This window comes from Sebastes umbrosus, chromosome 20 (assembly GCF_015220745.1).
Source record: "Sebastes umbrosus isolate fSebUmb1 chromosome 20, fSebUmb1.pri, whole genome shotgun sequence".
Classification (NCBI taxonomy): Eukaryota; Metazoa; Chordata; class Actinopteri; order Perciformes; family Sebastidae; genus Sebastes; species Sebastes umbrosus.
The window spans coordinates 11,012,965-11,031,726 of NC_051288.1; the positions used below are offsets into that span (position 1 = coordinate 11,012,965).

Genomic DNA, 18,762 nt, shown 5'->3' on the forward strand with positions numbered 1-18,762 from the left:
TGGATCTTTTCAGTCCGCCCCGCTTTGTTCATCAAAGTGGGCTTTGCAGTGTACACAAACCCTTGTTTGGGGATTTAGCGTCAAACCAAACCGGTGTACAGTACTCTCCGACTGATGCCTCCAGGCTAATTCTCTCTACAAACAAGCCGGGGCCCGTCGGTGGGGTCTGAGCGTGTGTGTGTTCACACAAAAAGAAAAAACATGCAGGATTTCTGCTCAATATGACGCTGTAATATGTCAACTTCGGGAGAAAATAAAAGTCAGCTGCAGCATTGTTGTGCGTGTCCAAATGCCAGCTGCTCGGCCCGCGTTCAAGGTGACCACACCCGCTCATTACAACTTCAAAAAATGACTGGGTGCTATCAAACAAATATGTGTCGACCCTGGTGACCTTTCGCCACAGTGGACGTCCCAATCTGAGGGCATCTCTATTTAGTCCACGACGAGTCGCGGTTAAAAAAAGCTTAGCGACGACTCTGAAGGTTGGTGGCAAGGTGCCATTATGGGAGCGAGTGATGGCAGGTTGTGAAATGCTGCCCCGCGGCCTTTCCCAGCAGAGCGGTGGCGGCGGCGTTGAACTCCCTTCACCCCTGTGCCATTACAAACATACCTTGATGACAAAATGTGTTATTGATGTTCACCTGAAGGTGAAAGCAGGCGTGTTTCTGTGGACATACTGATCTCTCTCTCTCACGCACACACACACACACACACACACGCATGCTCCGTGGTGTTCCAGGCGTTCAGGGTACTAAATCACTGTCGCCATTGGCTGAAAGGGGGTTAGGCAGACGTGGCGCAATAAGGAGACTGCCTGACGCTTCCCCCTTCCTGGAAGAGCAGGGGGACCTTGCCTCAATGCTGTCCATCCATCCTGCCAGCTCCATCAAGTCAGGATCAACAAAGCCCCAGGAGGAGATGTCCATTCTCTCATCAGCATGTCCATGAAAGCGCCAAGGTCCATGGACGTTAAAGAGCATGCAGAAAATAGCATATAAGGCTCAGGGACTTGGCATTGACATTAAGGACAAACGCTGCAGTTCAGGAATATTAAGCTCTGGAATTTGCATTACTGCTTTATGTCAATAAAGCTGCAATTTTACTAAAGTTGTAAGCAGCTTTGCCAAGAAACCCTGAGTGGATTGATCAAGAAAATACATTATGTTCTGCCTTAATAGATGAACTTTTCTCCAGCTGTTTACGACAGCTACCTCCGGCCAATTCCGTCTGGGGACAGGACGAGCCTCTCTCTCCCTGTTTATGTTCTGTTTTTCGTGTTTTTCTCAATTCCCAGCGAACGCTTGCCAAATATAATCTGCATATATAAATAAAGGGGGGAGGAATTGATATTCGCCTGTTCTTTCGCAAGGCCAACACCAATCTGCTGGCCTGCACAAAGTCCAAACATCACCCACAGTTTTCCATGTTACAGCACAAACAATTAGGGAGGCTGCGCTGTCTGTGATGCTGCAGCCTCGCAGAAAGCCAAACCACATGGGTTTGCGCTTCACCAGCAAACTTTCTCTTCGAAAAAAATCCACTCCAACCAACCTTCCCCCCCTTCATCATCGCCCAAAATTGCTCCTGCTCTTACAGTCCGCCGCACCGAAAAACAATAAAATAGCATCTGTTTTTTCTCGGGCCTTGTCTCCTGCTAGGCAAAAAGGACTTCCGCACTTAAATACCACATCAGTCAGATTAAGCTGCCGGTCACTCGCCCCTCAGACGGCGCACGGCGTTCGTAGCCCACTTGGCGGGCCCTGCCAAACTAGCAGTTCGCCCTCCTATCTGCCTCGTCTACTCTCTGTGGAAATCACTGGTGACCGCTTTCTTTTGCGCCGTGGACAGCCTGAGAAAAAAAACAAAGAGCAAGAAGCCTACGGGCTTGTGAGCATTTGAGCCCACCATGCAATCCCTCTATCCTTCATACCCCCCGTTTCTTTTAGTGTGTGACAGTCATGTGAACAAGGCCACGCACATTCTTTCATGCATGAGCCCATAATTGCTGTAAGGATTCTGACAGGCACACTTTAATCTGCGAGGCCTTTTCAGCATAAAGATTCAGCATCTGAATATAAGCAGGTTATAAGCTCGCTTGAGACAGGACAAACCTGCGCTGGATGGAAACAGTCAAACAACTAAAAAGTGGCAGCGTCTTGAAAGAACCAATAACACCGGGGATGAAGCGTCCATATGATCTGGATTGGTGCCCAGCCACTTAATGGGTCCAGGAGGCCGTTTACTTCGGAGAAGATGTCATTGAGTGCACTCTTATAGAGCCAGAGAGCTCGTCTGTAAAGCCTGTAATGAATAGTTAGACCCGATGTGGAGAGGTTGAAAAAACAAGAGGACCAAAAAGGAAAAAAGCACTGAGCTGAGGGGGTAAAAAAAAAAAAAAAACTCCACCAGCAGCAATCTGTTTCCAAACCCCACGTGCAGAGGATAACATACCATGAGACTACTGTCTGTGAAGTTTGAGAAAGAAGTCCAGAAAGAGACGGAGAAGAAGGCAGCAGATGTTTTTGGGATCTCGTGCTTTTGAGCCTGACTGCTTTGGATTCCTGCTTAAGTACGGGGAGGTGAAAAAAAAGAAATCCCACTCTGTTTTGTCTGTTTTGTTTTCTATCCCTATGATCCAATAAGCCTCCAGGCCACGTGATGACACTAACGGATGTTGTGCCTCTACCCTAACCCCCCCCAACCCTCCCTTACCACAGCTCCCTGGTTGTGCACTAAATTTTTTATTACATCCAAGCAGTAAGGCAAAGAGCAGCTATGCTATGCTACCCCCCACCCACACACACACACACACACACACACTGCAACTCCTCCGTTGAGCAACACAATGTGGAGTCGACTGAGGGATCAGAGGTCTTTTCCTGGGCCAAACCCCCACAGCCTCCCTCAGACAAGCTCACATGGTTTGAATCAATGCCGCCACTAGAAGCTCTTTAGTGGGTCAGTTCGATAAATACTCCGAAGCTTTCTGGATATCTGCTTTGAAAAAAATATGTCCTTTCAGACAAGAGGAATTTCTAATCTCATGTGACTTTAGAAAAACAAGCCGTGAAACAGAGAGACTACAAACATAACCCGCTTTTTTGTTGTAGTTGAAATTCCTGTTTTTAAATTTCCCCTTTGTCGCGTGTTTCTATAGTCTTGAGACGAGAAGGAAATTGGCCCTTAAGAGCCTGTGGAGATTCCTGCCTTTTTACACTCCTTCAGCTGTGAAAGACAACAGACAGGGCTATCTCTCCTATATAAAAGGCCTGCTGCTTGAAGCTTTGTGCAGTGCAGCTCCTTTGAGGTGAAGAATGAGAACGGCCTCTGTGATACTTTGTTGTTGCAATAAAACTCTCTCTCTTATTGCGGCATATCAATACGCTGAAATCTCCCCATGACTGGCAGCGGTTACTCAACACCAATGAAAAACACACCTGGACTGAACCCAAACGGAGATTTTAAAAGCATCATGCTATTTTTAGGCATGGCAGAAAAGCCTGTCTGGCACATAATAATGTCTAATTTGTATTTATTAGAATTTAAATATTTATTCTAATATGCATGTTCTGTTAAGATATTAAGATAAAAATGTGATTTAAATATTGCAAATTTAATTCTGAGAGCACACTGTGTTGCAACTAGGGCCGTGTATTGGCAAGAATCTGGCGATACGATACGTCACATGATACAGGGGTTACGATTATTTTAGGAAAACTGTCATGGCATAAACAACACACCTCCATATGCATTCAAATTCTCATTGTAAAAATGTGCAATCTACAGAATCAGTAGGGCTGTGTATTGGCAAGAATCTGGCGATACGATACGTATCATGATACAGGGGTTACGATTCAATATATCGCCATACTGTAGGTAAGGAGATATATTGTGATTTTTTAAATCTAATTTTAGGAAAACTTCCATGGCATAGAGAACACACCACCATATGCATTAAATCAGAGTAAAGAAAAGTTTAGATCTCTGCATTTTTCACATCAAGTGTAACATCCAACTTCATATCACTTCTTTGAGAGGGCACAAAACACTGAGAAGGAGCTTATCTTTGCCAGTGAAATAAAGTATTGACTGTATCAATGTATCACAAAACGGAATATCACGATACTCTACAATATTTTAGACATGGCAGAAAAGCCTGTCTGGCACATAATAATTTCTGGTTGTATTTATTACAAATTAAAAATGTATTCTAATAATCTAACGTGTATTCTCTGTTATGATATTAAGATCAATATGCGATTGAAACATTTAGAAATTTAATTCTGAGAGCACACACTGTGATGTCCCCAGCCTCCCCTACTAAAGATAAACTGGCTTAAAATACATTTAATTGTGGCCCTAATTGTGGCACATTATAAACTGTCCAGTTGCTGCTCAGGAAACTGTGTGGCCTGTGTGTGGGTGCAGCTATCCAGATTAACCAGAGGGAATCAAAGGGGATAACACTGGCAGGAAAGTTTGATCTGATTAACGTTGGCATGGCTTGCAAAACCCCTTTGCTTACATTAAGTGCACATTTCAGGAACGCAGAGGCTTTAGGATAACCTGGCCTGGTCCTGGATCAGAGTCTCACAGACGGTTCTCAGAAAATTAAATGAAAAAAACCCCAGCCAGGGTGCATACAGAGGCAGAAGAGAGAGAGAGAGAGGAAGAGAGAGGGAGGAAGAGAGAGAGGGGAAAGTGGGTCAAGTATATATAATGCAGTTATGAAGCTCAGTGGTGGTGATAACATGCAAGGCTGTTTGGCACATATTATCCAGTTTGAATTATTGAGACACAACAGGCTGGGAACATTGGAATAAAGGCCTTATAATAAAGATTATTATAAGGAAAATTAAAAAAAAAAAATGGGACACAGGCTTTAAACACACACACACACACACATATATATTCACATAGAGGCTTTAACTTCCCCACAATAATGAAGTTTAGGATGAAACCTACAGTGGTTGGAGCCGTTCCAGTGCTGGTTCCTGATGGAGGTGCTGTATGGATGAGGCGCTCCGGGCACCACCAGTCCTTTCTCCGGGATCAAGCATCCTCTGCTCTGGTTGTAGTAATCCATCATTAAAAACGGGTTCGGGCTGGGGTTCAGTCCCACCACGTCCACGCTCTCATACATCATACGGAGGAGCAGGACGACAGCAGGGTTATTATTATTATTATTATTATTATTATTATTATTATTATTATTAGATTTAAAAAACTATTGTGACGCCACCAGCAGAGGTATAGAGACAAAAAAACAGGGGGGAAAACTGCATTAAAATCGAAGGAAAGGTGGTAAATCCAAGCACAGCGGGAACATTTGGACATTTGGCATCTTTTCTTGTGTATTGATCAGAAACCAGAGGGATAAAGAGCCTCTAATCGGCTGCGCTCAATTTGGAAACATAATTTAAAAGAGCAGTCTGCATGGTGGTGTCCGACAATGGAAATATGCACTAAATAAAAAGAGAACTTCAGCACAATATATGGGTCCGATCGGCCTTTGAAGCTGTATCCACCATAATATAGAATAAGGAGAATAAAAAATCCCAGAAAAGAGAAGAAACGGGGGCTATAAATGAGATGAAATTCCGTCTAGTTGCAGTTTTGTCCTTTACGGTCCCGTCTCCGTTGGGTTAGACTCCTGTCAGCCACCGTGGATGAACCGGTCTCCCTCCGTGCGCTAGGCTACAACAAGCGTGCGGCTTCTCCTCCGTCACACCCCGCGCTCTCTCTCTCTCCGCGCTCCTCTCCAGATATCCAGCAGCGAGCAGGGTCCCGTGAACGCAGCACCGCCTTGTGTTTTGTATATTCGGAGCGAGAAGCGAAGAGACGCCTAAAACCATTCTCTCCCTTCACACACCGGATCGTGCTGCTATCATGTTCTGCAAAAAAATGTGACAAGGCACAGCAGCTGAGGGGCTTTGGCTCCACCTCCCAACTCGGCTCTTTTCCTTTTTTTCTTTTTTCCCCTTCAGTCTCTTTTCATGCTGTTGCTCCTCCTACGTTTAACCCCTTCAGGGACGTCATGGATCTCCCTCTCTCTCTCTCTCTCTCTCTCTCTCTCTCTCTCTCTATCCCTGCATGGGACTGTGAGAGGAGGAGAGTCACATTTAGGTGCAGGGGGCTTTAAATAAGAATGTATTTGAGGACATGATTAAGTTATATAAGCTCAGTAATGAGCCTTTCATATCTTTACACGCAATTCATGGACTTAATGAGACCAGACTGTATCTCTCTCGGTTCTTTTTTCCTGGAAGTTCCCGTCTAACTCTTTCTTTTGGGGCTCCTCCTTTTCCAACTAATTTGACCCTTTCCCCCCATGCTCTCATCATCAGTCCCTACCCTCAGATTTTTTTTTTTTCTCCCCCAGCCCTGTCTCCCTAATTTGCCTAATGCTATGCGGCTGAACTTTTCCTGAACCCAGGGAGAAGTAGGCAGCCTCACCTCCTGGTGACCCAACTGGCTGACTCGGATTCGCCTTTCTGGCTCGCTCTCATCCCACATTATTCAAGGTTTTCCCACCTTGCACACACACACACTCAGCGCACAACACCATTACGGGCTTTTCCTCGAGTGCATGCCCAGAGAGGCGCCTCGGCTCAACCCGGGCGCCCGCAAAGTAACAAAAGTGGCACCCAGTCATTGGTAACTGACACTTCTTCACAGTGTGTGTTGAGAGGAATAAAGTCCAGGAAGTTGTTTTTTTGGCTTCAGACTTGCGCCACAGCCTCCCTCGCTTATAAAATGTTACTCCACCTTTACTCTGCAACATTCCATGCAACATTGCTCGTGTCGTCCACCGAGGCCTGTTGACACCACGCCAAAGATAGCAGAACTCTCAAGGCATGAATGTTTCCTTCTCAAAGTCAGGTGATGAGAATGACAATGCTGAAAGAAGATAGTGGCAGTTACGCTCCCACGAACTAAGGCTGTATATTGGCAAGAATCTGGCAAAACGATATGAATCATGCTACAGGGGTAAAGATTCCTTGCCAAAATTTAGTGTAATTTTGGAGCGTTATTTAGCCTACTCTGCGACAAGCTAGTATAACATGGTTGGTACCAATAGATTTCTTAGTTTTTCCAGTTTCCTATATCACGATTCTCATGTGCATCGATATTTTCTTACACCCCTGCCACGAACACATCCAAACTTTTCACAAACACGTCACCAGCTTTGTGTTGTGTTGTGTTGTGTTGTGTTGTGGTGTTGACGGGGAGACTGAGGCTTTTCAAGAACATTGACCTGTGATCGTCATGTGATCTGGAGTACAGCTGTCGGCTCAAGCTGCCTGCACATGTTCAATGGTAGAGATTAAGGCTAAGCAGCCACTAGATGTTATTTAGTTACATTATGTGACAGTGTTTTTTTCCTCACCTTCACACTGGAAAGAAATACAAATAAAAGAAAGACCACATATAAAAATATATAGGTCGAGAACATGGACTGGCTCTAGTTTCTGTGGCTTCAGATTCTGACAATTTATATGACAACAGAATCACATGTCCTGTCCAATAGTTTCATGGACAATCGTGAGCATTTTTCAACTGTTTTGGTATCTTAACTTTTCTAAATTGACCTGCAAATGCCCATGAGGACAGATAAAACGTTCTACATACAATACCTTTTCAAATACATCTGCATTAATGTGGAAATGACCAAAAACCTGCATGTCTTGTGTTGTAATCTACACCCGCTGCCTGAACAATACCTCTCCTCCCCCGCTCTCTCTACACCTGAGCCACCACAGGCCACAGCTGGGTCTGACCAACACGGTTTTCTGAAGAGGGATTATCTGCATGGAGCCTGGCAGGGGGGCTTGGCCCGCTCCGCCCCCACTGACTGTGACACTTATTTAATGCAGGCCCCAGTGTGTTTACGCTGCCTGATAAGAGCCCAGTGTGCAGGCCTGGGCCGCGGCGACCCCTTCGCCTGCACTGATAGCGGAGCCACACATTCCTTGACAGGATTAGCCCTATGAGTAATGGCTGTCAGAAAATGCTAATTTCTCCAGGCTCTGTTTTCTTCTCCGAGGGGAGAGCATTCATTCTTGGGTAATACCCTGTGATAGCATAGAACAAGCTAAGAGATAACGGATTGTTGATCATTGCTTATTACTGAGGAGGGAGGGAAGAAAAAAATCCCTTTTCCCACGGCGCTCTTACATTTATTTTTAAACAAAAAAGTCACCTTTATCATCCTTTAAATAGAGCTGAATATATTCAGGCGCCTAAGATGAAATAAATGTGGTATTTTGTATTGTCACAGGAGCTTCTAGGGTAGACAGTTGGGGAATTGGATGTATTACATCACGTCAATAGAAAAATAAGTGCTGGTTTAGAGCCAGGAGGTAGGTGTGACTCAAGTGACTTGGACTTGAGTCAGACTCAAGTCACAAATTTGATGACTTTAGACTCAACTTGACAAAATAAAGAAAGATTTGCTATTCAACTTTAACACCAGTGACTCGTGACTTCACTTGGACTTGAGCCTTTTGACTTGAAAATACTTGATACATTCCCCGAAGCCCAGACATAAAAGTATGTGTGCATGAAGATGATCAACTGTCCAGTACCGGAGGTAACTCTGACAGCATCGGAGACAATGTTGGTTTTATTTACCTTTTGAGAGAGGATTTACTCATGGGGGAAATAACTGAACTGAACAAACTGAATTTTTGGTGAATATTATTTGGAATTGCATTTGATTATTTTACACTTAATTCCCCAGATCCACTGTTTGAACCAATCTGACCGCATCCAATCAAGTTGCAGGAGAAAACCATGAAGAACTAACGTTACGTTCCTGAGCGCCAGTTACTCAGTTGATAAAATGGCATTACATTTGGTGACGAGCGCATTATGACTTGTTTAGGACTTAAAATTAAAAGTTTAGTACTCAGGACTTGCCTGTCTTGACTTGGGACTTGAGTGCAAAGACTTGAGACTTAATTGTGACTTGTAAAACAATGACTTGATCGCACCTTTGCCAGGTGGTGTCTACTCTGTACTCGAGAGTGATTCATCATAAACACACACAATATAATATGAGTATAAGTGCTTATACACACTTGACAATTGGTGCCACAAAGTGTAGGGGAAGTGAGAGTGGTCAGTGGTCTCTACTGCATCTTCATGACTGTGTAAAGTAGAAAAATGCACCGGTCCAGGTGGCTGCTCTTGATCCAGCATCAACAAGCGCCATGATCCTGAGAACACGGAGAAGTACTTCAGCGGGAAGCAAAGCCAGAGAGAATGCGTCTCGAGTGAGAGGCGAGACTTGGTTGCGTGGCCCGGCCTTCAAAGTGTTGTTGCATAAAGCCCAGGCAAACCGATGGCGAGGTCTGGCTAAAGCACCATTCCGAAGTGGAGGCTTATGCACAAATGGATGGTTATAGAAGTGCAAATAATAGAGGAACACCACGAGCGGTAAACATAGCGTCCAAGCAAAGCTGGAGCTGAGAGTCCAGCGGAGATGTGCGGGGGGAGAGAGAGAGAGTGGGGGAGAAGGATTTTAGGAGGGAATTCAAAGAGTTTTATGGGCAAGGGCGGAGAGGAGATTGCTGGCTGGACCTTGAGGGTGTCAAACTATTTTTACTGCCCCCCACTCTCCTTCTTTCTGAGCCCAATCTGGGGGCGTTAGGAAGCAGTAAAACGTGCTCTCCTTGCCATTCCTCCCCCCAAGGAGATGTCCAGGTCTCTGTCACGCTGTGGGGCAAACACATGCTGTCTGCATGTCAGCGGTATTATCCCATGACTGTGATGATCAGCGCCATAATCCCCTCCTCCTCCGCCCCCCAACTCATACCGCTGGCATGGTCCCATCAGCCAACTTCCTCATGCCACCAGGCACACGTCTCCCCTGGGCGCATGTGTTTATTTATGTGTGCATGTTTGCTTTTAAGTCTACCTGAAACTACCACTCCGTTCCCCTCACTGCCATCACGGTTTCTGTGTGTGTGTGTGTGTGTGTGTGTGTTTGTTTGCACAGCTGGTTTTGTGCAGCCCGGACAGGCAGCACCAGCCAAACCCAACAGCTGTGCTCCCCGACGGCGAGCCAATGTGTAATGAGGGCCCCGACCCTTCGATGTGAGAACAAGCTGCAGTTATCGATGAACACTGCGGCGCCTCCACCTCCTTTCCGTCAATCTACTGGATACACACACACACACAAAGCTTGACCCAAAGTTAAACCGTTCTATAGATCTCTACATCGGTGCTTTGCTATCTTCAGTCTGTGTGTCTTTTCTAAAAACCCTCTCAGTGGCTGCAGGGATTTTGTGAAAGCTACCCCCCCTGTCATTATCCCTTTAATGTCCCTCTGACAGCAGATTCCAGCGTTTATGGTACAGGCCTATATCTGCCCATAAAGCCTTTTATTGTTTAGCCCGGCTCTATGGTGGCCGTAACCTGGTTTTCCCATTTTTTATGGGGACCTTCACTATATCACAGAGGGGGAGGACAAAGCTGCCCACCATCGGTGTTTACCAAAGTATGGCCTAGTCATAAATCCATCATGGCCAGCGGCATTCTGGAAATACCTCAGCAGAGGGAGAGAAAGAGAAGAGAGAGGAGGAGGGGAGGAGACAGGGCTTATTGTATGGCTTGTAATCGCCCACACTCTACGGCCTTGAGTTAGAGGGCCCATCTCCGCAATGATCATTAGGTCTATGTTCCTTTGCACAGTCCATCACTCAGCAAATCAAGGGAAAATTGCTATGGATGTTACCCTGGAGGAAGGATATCTCAGTATCAGTCATCCCGGACTTGGAATGGCCCCCATTAGCTGTCAGAAACAGGGAGATGTTTAGTACAAACGGACGGACACACCGCTAATTCTATTAAGAAAAGACAAGAGGGACAGAATGAAACACAGAGAGCGACCTAGAGGGAAGATGAGAGGAGAGATTATATATGACGGGGGATAAACAAATCAATGAGCCGTGGTTAAAAAAGAAGTGAGCAGTTTGTTTTACAAATATGAGTTCGGCGAGGTGTTTACTAATAATGAAAAGATCAGGATTCTTACATTCATTACATTACAAGCGGTGTTTGCTGGAAGTATAGATCACTGGGCTACTGACATCTGGAGGAATTACATACATTTAGGAATTAGAAATGATGGTACAGAGAAATAGGTTTTATTAAATTCATCTAAGAACTGCAGATTTCTACGCTCCGAGTTTGAGTTCTGGTATTTCACCACTTCATGCATGTGCCATCTTAGTGATATAGGAAAGTTCCAGTTTGGTTTCTATTGTCATTGTTACAGGGAATCCCAGCAAATCTTTGTTCGGTGAGATAAAAACTGAAACTGATTTTAAAAGCACAAATAATGCACAAACACTGAGCAGACTGTTCACATAGAAAACCTGGTTACCTGAGATGCAGTGGCTGCCAGATGTTTAGCATGACACACAAAAACCCTAACTAAACTAACTAAAAAACAACAACTTAAAACTTAAACTTTATAGAGTGTTACAGGAATGAGTCCTAAAGCCCGGAAATGAGTTAGCATTTTAGCACTTCCGGTTCCCTAGTTTGGAAGTCAATGAGTTTTTTGAATAGGTTTTTAGTTAGATGCCTGAAATAAGGTCTGTGGTTAACACAAGCTTAAGAGATTTTAATGTTTTGTTCTACGACAAAAAAAACCTCAATAAATAGCCCCACTCGTGAATTTTGAAGCCTTTATGTGTCTTAAAAAAGGTGGTTGCTAACAAGTGGCTAAATGAGACTACTAAACGCCATCATGCCGACTCGTCCGCCTTTACAGCCTCGTTGTGTATACTCACGCTCATGTGACTGTGGTGTAGTTCGTTTATAGCTTAACGTTAGCTTTTTACGTCGCGATTGCATTCACGCTTCAAGAATCATAAAAGTGGTGTTCATTTGTGGAGAAAAAAAACAAACGTGTAAGTATCATTAATGTTTGTTTGCCCAAGAGCTTATTTTCTGCAATAACGTGGGCTGCTGTAAAGCGCCCGGGAAGCAACGTGGGGGTCATTGTCTCACTCAAGGACACTTTGACATGCAGATAATAGGAACTGTGGATCAAAACCTTGCTGTTAAAGGACGACCACTCTACATACTGAGCTACAGGCGGCCCAGAGTAAGAGTAAGAAGCAGGCATGGAGTGTAGTGTGAGGAGGCTAAGGCAAAGAGATGATCTGCTCTAAGGACAATACACAGAGAGACAGAGAGGGACAGGCAGGCAGGGAGCAGAAGTATCCATGTATGATACCGTTCATTTCTCCATTTCTTGCATCCGGGTTCCCGACCGCAGCCTCACCCTCGTGGCCTTAACTCAGAGTTCACAAAAAGAAAAAGAGACAGACGGAGCTAGAAGTTGAGGGAGCGGGGAAAATCAAAAAAGCCGTCTTCTCATCAAAACACACTTTCAAGCTTTGATTTTGCCCGTGTTACCCGATTCGAGTCGTTTCATCTCCCTCTAACAGAGATCTTAGGCGCTGCTGTCTGGGTGTCGAGGCACTGTGTTTAAAAAAGCAGCTCTGCATCACTGACATGCTTCCTCCCCGCCCCCCGCCATCCCTACACAGTATATCTCCCACCCTGCCTCTCACTGCTTTCGCTCTCTCTCTCTGGTTTTTGAAGTGCTGCAGAGGGCCGGTTTCCCGTTTGCCTATTCAGAAGTGTGATGCTCGGGGTGGCCTGGAGGGGATACGAGAGGAGGTGGTGGTAGGTGGGTGGGGGTTAGTGGTTCGCTTTAAGTGGATTGCCCTCAGTCTTGTGCCCAGCCTAAAGCATTATAGCGCCTCGACAAGTGACCTCCACTTGAGCGGTGCCCCTAACACCGGCGCCGGGCAGGGCACGCTGATTGTTGTGCTTAGTACAAAGAGCGAATGTGTGCCATGAACCGAGCAGAGGTTGGATAACTTCAGGCTGAATGTGCAGTCAACACTCAGGCGTGTGCACGTGTGTGTGCGTGTGTGTGATACAGCTCTAATCCTGCCTTTGCTCTTTCATAAAACGGGCCGTTCTCTCCTGGGCACATGTGCTTGTTGCATCCCGCTTTTCATGTTTGTGTATGTCTGCGTTCGGGGCCGTTCCCGCCGAGCCGATGCACAAAAGTGCCGAGCTGGTTCAGATGTTAATGAAACATGTGAAATCCCCTGCTTAGCCAGCATTTTGGGAGCTAGGGGGACAACAAAGACCCACGGGAGAGCAACAGACTGCCGCGGCTCAGTGCATGACAAATGCCCCTGCCACCGTCACCACTGTGGCCCCTGTTACCCTGCCTTTTATAGAGGGGGTTGGGGGGCGGCGGTGGGGGGGATCTCCCTCATTCTAACCTGGGGAGGGGGAGCAGGAGGAGGGTTAATGGAATGGATGACTCCGCCACATTAAAAGAAGAAGGGAGTAGAGCGATGAGGGTGAGGGAGGAGGAGTCATCAGCATTTCAAAAGAACGAGGCGCAGGGAATGTAGATGGAGCAGCGACTCCCCTTTCTCCACCATCTCTCACCCTCTCTGTTATTGTCCACCCCATCCCGACCCTAGTGTGTGTGTGTATATATATATATATAAAAATGTATGAAAGAGATGAGTTAATTGGATGAGAGCCAGCCCTTTTTTACCCACAAGTCCCAGAGGTGGTCAACTCCATCTGAGAGTCGAGGACAACAAAGTGTCAGAGCACAGATTTTCACTGCGCTGCGGTTGTTTCTGCAGTCAAAAGGTTTGCTCAGCGAAGCTACAGGCGGCCGGGGAAGAGGTTCGTCCTTTGTCAACAAACCCAGAGAGCTGCTGCTGTGAAAATTGATATCAATGTCAAACTTTTTTGCCCTCAGGGCCTGGCCTTGTCCCGCGCTTGATATTTAGGCAAAAGCGAACACTTGGGGGGGAAAATAGGGAAGTACTGAAATCACATGGCTTATCATATGCATCTCACAACACAGAGCGACTCTTGTGCTGTTGCTTAACAATGTTACACACCACCTCGCAATCTCACTGACATGTCTCTCACAGATTTCAAATCTCTCTCTCTCTGCACTGTAGGGCTGTACAATTAATCAAATATTAATTCACGATTTTGGCTTCCCAGAATTAAATGAACGTGATCGACTACACACACACAAAACATGTCGTCGATGTGGAAGTTCTTCAGCTTGAGTGAAGACATAAAGCTGCAATTTGTTACAACTGCAAGCAGTGGAAGACCAACCATTAAACATTTGGAACAACTAACTTAATCAGACTCTTATTATATTGTAATTTATTCCCATGATGCAACTCAGAGTAATCACTGTTACCGGCTTGTCGACAGCACGGATCACGTTATGGTGCGTCCAAGCTCTACTCAGTAAAAATGAGTATTAAGCGATGGTACATTATAACCCTATCATGATGCGCTCAAATGTAATCTTGTAAAATGTAGTTTTTGGTGAGAAACTCAAATAAATCCAGTTGTTTGAAGATGTTTTCACAGCAATGAAAAATATATAATAGAGAGGTAATTATGACCTGTTTAACTTCCTAACACCAGCTCTAAACAGCTTATAATATATAATTAGAACTACTAATGCCAAGATTTTTGTTTTAATCAAAGCAAATATTTAAGTAAAAATACAATCATGTATTTCCTAATCATTTGAATTGTGTGTTTTTATGCAAATAACTACTATAGATGACAGTAATAAAGTAAAAGGACAACATTTAAATTTTTGTCGGTTGACGACAAGGAAGTGAAAGCAGCGCTCTGTTTATTTAAAACGTGAAAATGCAATTTTGTCCCTAAAATTAACGAATATTCGTGATAATAATCGTGATCTCAATATTGATCAAAATAATCGCGAGCCCTACTGCATTGGCACATATAGCTGTCAAAGAGGTGCAGAAGTTCGGACACCCTTAAGCTCTTTCCGTCCACTCTATTTCATAGGGAATATGTTAAAGAAAATGCCTTTCCCCTTTTATGTCGACTCACTTTTATGTCAGAAAGCTCAAATAAAAACTCTTTAAATCATCCACCTTTGTAGTTGGAACTATCAATTCAGCGCTGCGTCTGTGACAAAACTTCCAAAAAGGCACAGAAGGGCTTTGAAACCGATATAAATAAAGCCGGGCAGTCACTATGGCTACCCGAACCATCTGTGTTGTGAACCCGTAGAGAGGGGGAGTGTCTCCGTGGTAAGTAAATAGGCTAGTACAAAAAGTGAATGGCTCAGAAGGGCAGATCATTAGCTGGCCACATCTACCATTCTCTGTGTGATACCAGGACAGGAGGGGGGGGAGGATACATGAAAAAAGGAGCCTGATAATATTTAACCAGCGGAGATCTATCATCAATCTGGACTCGCCACCCCCCAACATCATCAGTCCTCACTCCCAGCTCTGGCCTATTGTCATTAAAAACCCCAGCTCCCTTTCACTCCTTATTCAATATTTCGGAGCCATTGTTCCACCTTACATGCCCCCTCTGAACTACATTACTTTTCCCACTCGGCGGTGAAAGGAGAGGGGACACAGCCAGAAAAAAACATCATATGTTATAGTGTCAGGAGCAACAAAAACGTCAAAAGTCTGGCTTTTTTTGCATGCATTCTCAAGTGCAAACTGCAGGCTGAAGAATGCACGTCGTCACATTTTCTCCCCTCGTGCTTGCACACACACTCTTTCTCTTCTCCACACACACACACACACACACACACTGGGTGACCCTGTGGGCTTCGCCAGGCTCTTTGAATGAAAAAGAGAAGTCATTTATCCGACTCATCTTCACTGCACCTCGCAGCACCTTTTAAGAACACTCTTTACTAACGCTAAAGCTGCACCTTACTGACAGCATGATGGAGAGCCCCATTCTTCCCTCCCTTTCTTTCTTTTTCTCCTTCTCGCCGCCGTCTCTCTCTCTGGAGCTTCTCCTGTCTTTCCATCCACGCTGCCAACAGCCCTCTTGCAGAAAAAGAAGTGAAGGCCAAGCTTCAGTGACGGCGTATGAAAGCGTAGGTGCAGCCGTCTGTGTGTGTGTGTGTGAGCTCGGGGCTGTTTTGGCATGGATCCCTGTGTATCAGTGTTTGCGTGTTTAATCTGGAGAAGAAAAAAAAAAGGTGCCACAGTAAAATGTGTAAAGAGGTGCAGGGGTGAGAACAGGAGCGCCAGGGGCTGCTTGAGGGGCCTGGTGTGTCAGACCTCATCTGGAGTTAACGAAATCATCCTCCAGAACCTGTCAATATGGAGTATCCTCTCACGTTTCTCTATTATGTCGTTGTAGCTTTAAATGCTTTAGATTCCACTGATGAAAAGTGAATCTTAGTTTATTTGTAAGATGCGTACACATGTGACATTTTGCATTTACATTTAGCGCATGTCAACCCCCGTGCTTCCTCTGCCCTGTTTTGAAGATGCATCTTCAAACGCTGTTGTGTGTTTGCAGTGAATCAACAAAAGAATGATGCACATTTCAGTTAGCACACAGCTAAAGCGTCAGGCTGTCTAGACCGTGTTTGACCAGAGGCGTGCATGCTCTCAGGTCTGTGTGTTTATCTGAGGTAGTCTCTATGCAACCAAGCAGACATCAACAATAAAACCTCTAACCTAGTTGGCCAACAGCCCATCTCTTTATATCTCCCCCCTCTCTCTCTCTCTGGACGGATCATTCATCAGTCTCTCCCTCCCCTCTTTCCCTCCATATAGAGCATCTCGGTCCACAACATTAGTCCCACCAATACAGCTGTTACTACAGATAAGAGTCACGCTCATGACAAGTTTAATTCTTATTATATAGAGTAACGAAAATAAATAAATGGAATATGAAACAATAAAATACACAATTGATGTATAGAGGATGTAAAATCAAATAAAATGAATAAAGGTTTGCTGTTTCAAAGTCATAAAAGAAGGAAAAAGTTGGTGTCGTAACAGTTTTACTGCGGTCATCCTTACCTAACATCCGTATATATTGTTTGTGTGATCAAGTGTATCTAAATGTATTGAATGTATGGTACCAAACCCAGCTACTAATACAGCCGCCATCTGGCTATCTAAGGGGCAAATCTGATACTCGAGGGATATAGGACGTTGTTTCCAACATTAAAGCAATTAAATGTACTTTAGAAGCTGGTTGAGTAGCAGAGGTCAGCCCGGTTGCATGAAAAGGCGTGTGAATGATACGATAATGCGCAAGCCTATTTGTCCACTCCCATGTTGATAAGAGTATTAAATCCTTGACAAATCTCCCTTTAAGGTACATTTTGAACAGATAAAAAATGTGTGATTAATTTGCAATTAATCATGGACAATCATACGATTAATCGCGATTCAATATTTAAAATCGATTGAAAGCCCTATTCCGTACATATTTAACTTAGTTTACATACTTAGTTTAAGGCCAACCATGACGTTTTTTTCCTAACGTACTGCACCTTCATACACACATGTAATATTCACGCCTCGGCGAGGCAGAACGTGACACTGACACGCTATCCTCCTGTGGACAGGCGGGTCTCTTACACGCTTTGGCGTGATATTGGGTTAAAGAGGTGTGGGGGTTTAATGGTTCTGAGAGATAAGAATCTGTGTGTGTTGTGGGTATAATTTCACCAAATATTAAGTGATGGGAGGTGCTGCCCCCTTCGCCCTCCTCCGCCCCCAACACCATCACTCCCCTGCATTTAACAACTCAATAAATTTTCCTGTTTTTCACTGCTTGAATCATCTCATCAGACAAAAGGGAGTATTTTTTAAAAAGATTTTGCAAAAAGTCCTTACTGCTGTAGCAACTTTGACAAGAGTGGCAACTGTCGGGAGCAATATACAGTAAATAACACGCAAGCACTAACAGTAATGACTAGTAATGGTTTCTACACTTCCCTTATTTTACTGTGACTTCCCTATGTTGCAAAATGGCTGACATCCAGATGTCGTATATTTGCATGCAACTTTGTTTTCCTGTCGAGCGTGTGTGTGCTGTGAACTATCTTGAACTCTTTAATACGACAGTTCAATCCCTCTGCACATCTTCACACTCCACACTCCCACTAATAGTAATACAATCACAACACAAATACCATTGAGACATAACAGGGCCAGGGGCAATTAGATATTCAATGGACCTACTGCAGTGTGTTTTTATACTGTGTACCGTTGTAATAGGGATATAAATCACAACATATTATAGGATATTATTATAAAGCATAGACCATGATTATGCAACATTTAAAAAACATGAAAATAATTCATATAAAAACTCCTTAAGGCCTATACACACCGTTTTTTGTACAATGTATTTTTGCAAACTGTTGTTTTTGTCATGAGTACTTTCACACAGATCATGGTGCCATCAAATTAAACTCGTGAGCTCGTGTTTACAACATGCGAAGTCGAGTACACGATATGCTTGGCGTTCAAGTGGTTAAGTCGTGAGAACGCCGCTGCTACGCAACGGCAATATTAACGTTACTGTCGGCGTCTAGAAGCCACAGATGCTTACAATTTAGCAAGCGGGTAAGATAATGCAGGAAATGCAAAGGCATAATGACAGAGGTAAAAGATGAGGCCGTTGGGGATATCAACAGTTTCCTCAGACCTGTTATAAAATTACGAAGAAAAACAATATACGACTAAAATTACAATATATTAACTTATTATGCACCGAAAAATGAACTTCCATGGGCTCTGACAACATCAACAAACACGTCACAACTCGGAAACTCTGAGCTTTCAAAAACTATCCACTCACGAGGTTGTGAATACCACAAGAGAGGGGGCGTTCATATGGACTCTTCTCGTGAAC

At 44.4% G+C, this 18,762-nt stretch overlaps 1 protein-coding gene across 8 annotated transcripts in view; it reads right to left on the bottom strand.

Annotated features, from left to right (window-relative positions):
- raraa (retinoic acid receptor, alpha a) overlaps positions 1-18,762 on the bottom strand; it is a 167,180-nt gene that overhangs the window by 39,392 nt on the left and 109,026 nt on the right. The window contains exon 1 of one of the 8 annotated variants that reach the window (XM_037754385.1): positions 4,966-5,146. The exons of 6 other annotated variants lie outside the window; for them this stretch is intronic. In XM_037754385.1, coding sequence (XP_037610313.1) covers positions 4,966-5,146 — 181 coding nt within the window. Of the gene's footprint in view, positions 1-4,965; positions 6,778-18,762 lie in introns of those variants that run through there. One more of the 8 variants, XM_037754386.1, reaches the window with a different exon arrangement.